We start from the raw sequence: 2,487 nt of genomic DNA, 5'->3' as shown, positions 1-2,487 counted from the left end.
CTCCCCTTTCTTTTATTTCCCTTTTTAATTTTTCTGTGAATAAGTAGTTTTGACATGTTGAAGAGTTGGCATGTACATATGTTCGATCTTTGATTTAACTATGTAAGTTATTGCTCTAACCATCTTTACCAATACTGCCCACATCAAGTGAGTAAAAAAAAAGGTTAGAAAAAACAAATTTTGAGTCCCACATAGCAGATTTTAAAGCTTGGTAATGGACTGTTATAAAAAAAAAAAACTTATCAAGATGATCGGGCAGTATACTCTATACTGTACTAAGCTTTTGTCGATTTTAAAATATCATCAATGTATCACTGCCCCTTTCTTAAACATGCATTTAAATGACGGGGACGCCTCCTTCTACTTCATAATTTGACTATAAATGTGTAAATTAAGAAAAAACAACGTGAGTCTTTTTTTTTCAATTGTCTTGAAAGTTATGCAAATAATGTCACCTATCAATTATTCCAGATGAGCAATGGACAAATCTGCCTTAATTATTAACAATTTGTATTTAATTTGGTCGTCCTTCAGTTGTTGACGAACTTGCTTGCAGTTATACAAGAACTGCTTACAGCGTTGACGTGGATAACATTGCCATAGCTTCCGCTGCTGACAGTACAAAATCACCGGAAAATTATGATGAAAAGCAACCGATATCACCAACAGCATCCGTTGATGGCTTACCGCAAAGTAGTAACAATAGCAATGCTGAACAACCAACACCTGTTCTTAAGACGCGCGTACGAACACAACGTTACGAAGCATACAGAACCCCTCGTAGAATATGGAAACAGCAGAAACAATCGGCATTGCATGTATGTTGGAAAGATAATTATTTTCCCACGCTTTCTATTTCTTTGAAGTTAACTTAGATTTCCATTGAATTTTTTTAGGAAACTTTTAAATTTCCATTCAGGAAAATTTGGAAAACTAATAATTATCTAAACTTAACTAAAGTTTTCTTTTCCTTACATTTGGGAATGCATATATCTCGGGTCCCGATATGAGCTTATGCGATATCTTAACTTTCTGATTTTCTTCAGAATAATTTAGTAAAGATTCAACTTTTTATGATTATGTACTTTTTATAATTATGTCAAAGTGTGCTTGCATACTTTTAGCAGATTATTCCTTTTGTAGCATAGTCATGGCATCATTAACAACGCTTTTTCTGGTGTTCCGACGGGCGAGACAGTTGCAGAGATTTTGCGATCTGTGGTAAGACTTTTCTTTTTACTTCTTTCTGTAGAGAATTCAAGTTTTCTTGTAGCGATTATGTACGTGTGCAAATTTTGTAGATAACGGTAATAGTAAATATTGTTCGACATATTTGAAAGATCCTTGAGTATCGTTTCGCTGATAAAATATATTACCAGTTGTCGAAACTTGAGTAGTGAATAGGATATTTTCAAATCTTGAATGAATATAAAAATGGCGTGAAAAATTTTCATTGTAGCTGTTCTACTTATTTCGTTTCGATTATTAATGCTTTATAAATGTTTTATCATTTTATTTAACATATTCTTATATGTTTAGTTGCAATTTATTTTAGCGAGTTACCTCAGATGGGTTACCACCATACAGCTTAAATCCGAATCCGCATCAGCATTTGCAGCAGCAGCAACAGCAGCAGCACTTTTCATCTCCTCCGTTATGCGACAGTTCTTCAAGATGGGAGAATGTTGGTAAGGAGAACAATCCGTTTTGTTTGGTCATGTTTTGCTGTTCTTCGACTGATTAGATTTTTGGATTTTTTATCATTTTATAATCGAAATTTTGTTTACTAAGCGCAGTAGTCATATGCTAATTATTTTGTGCTCTTTTATTATTATATGCAATATCCATTCCAATCCCAAAATTATTGCATATAGAACTTTTCAGTTTTTCAGTTTTGGATTTTCGCTGAAAATTGATATTTACAGGTCGAGTGTGGGTAGATATGATGAAAACGATACGATCACCTCAGCTAGCATTAGCAGCACACAAATATATCATGAACACGTTGTTTTCCGTTCTAGAAGCTGATCAACAGCTTGCTGGTACCGACCCAAGTGTAACCCGTATCCGTATTAAGGATAGTGCTCCACAAATCGAAATTACCATGCATCAATGATATTTTGATTTTCTAAATTCTCTTTTTAATAGATATATTCTCGAATTGAGTACACGTCTATATTGCTTAACGTTTGCATGGTTTTAGTGATAGCATAATCTCTGCTTGTTTTTTTTTTTTTTTTGGCTCTCTTTAAGTCGATAAATCGATTAGATTTCTGTAAAATATGATGCAAAATCTCATCATTCTGTTAACTGAAATTTTGTTCATAGCCATGTAGCTATTTCTTTTTATTTCTGATTAAAAAATTTAAAATAATCAGAATGGAACAGTAAGAGATAGATTCTGAGTGAGTGACCGTGCTGAAATCGAAAATTTGTTTTATTTTCTGAAGGAAGATATGCAAATTGCTAAAGATATAACGATTCGTG

General features: G+C 33.1%; 1 protein-coding gene across 1 annotated transcript in view; it reads left to right on the top strand.

Annotated features, from left to right (window-relative positions):
* Positions 1-2,238, top strand: part of LOAG_18840 (hypothetical protein) — a 5,208-nt gene extending 2,970 nt beyond the window's left edge. Inside the window, exons 7-10 of the mRNA XM_020451502.1 lie at positions 578-818; positions 1,144-1,221; positions 1,556-1,688; positions 1,926-2,238. Coding sequence (XP_020304706.1) covers positions 578-818; positions 1,144-1,221; positions 1,556-1,688; positions 1,926-2,116 — 643 coding nt within the window. The 3' untranslated portion in view covers positions 2,117-2,238. The remainder of the gene's footprint in view (positions 1-577; positions 819-1,143; positions 1,222-1,555; positions 1,689-1,925) is intronic.
* Positions 2,239-2,487: the final 249 nt, after the last annotated feature.

This window comes from Loa loa, assembly GCF_000183805.2.
Source record: "Loa loa unplaced genomic scaffold supercont3.575, whole genome shotgun sequence".
NCBI lineage: Eukaryota > Metazoa > Nematoda > Chromadorea > Rhabditida > Onchocercidae > Loa > Loa loa.
Note: the sequence above shows the minus strand (reverse complement) of the source record. Positions and strands in the feature narration are given on the sequence as shown.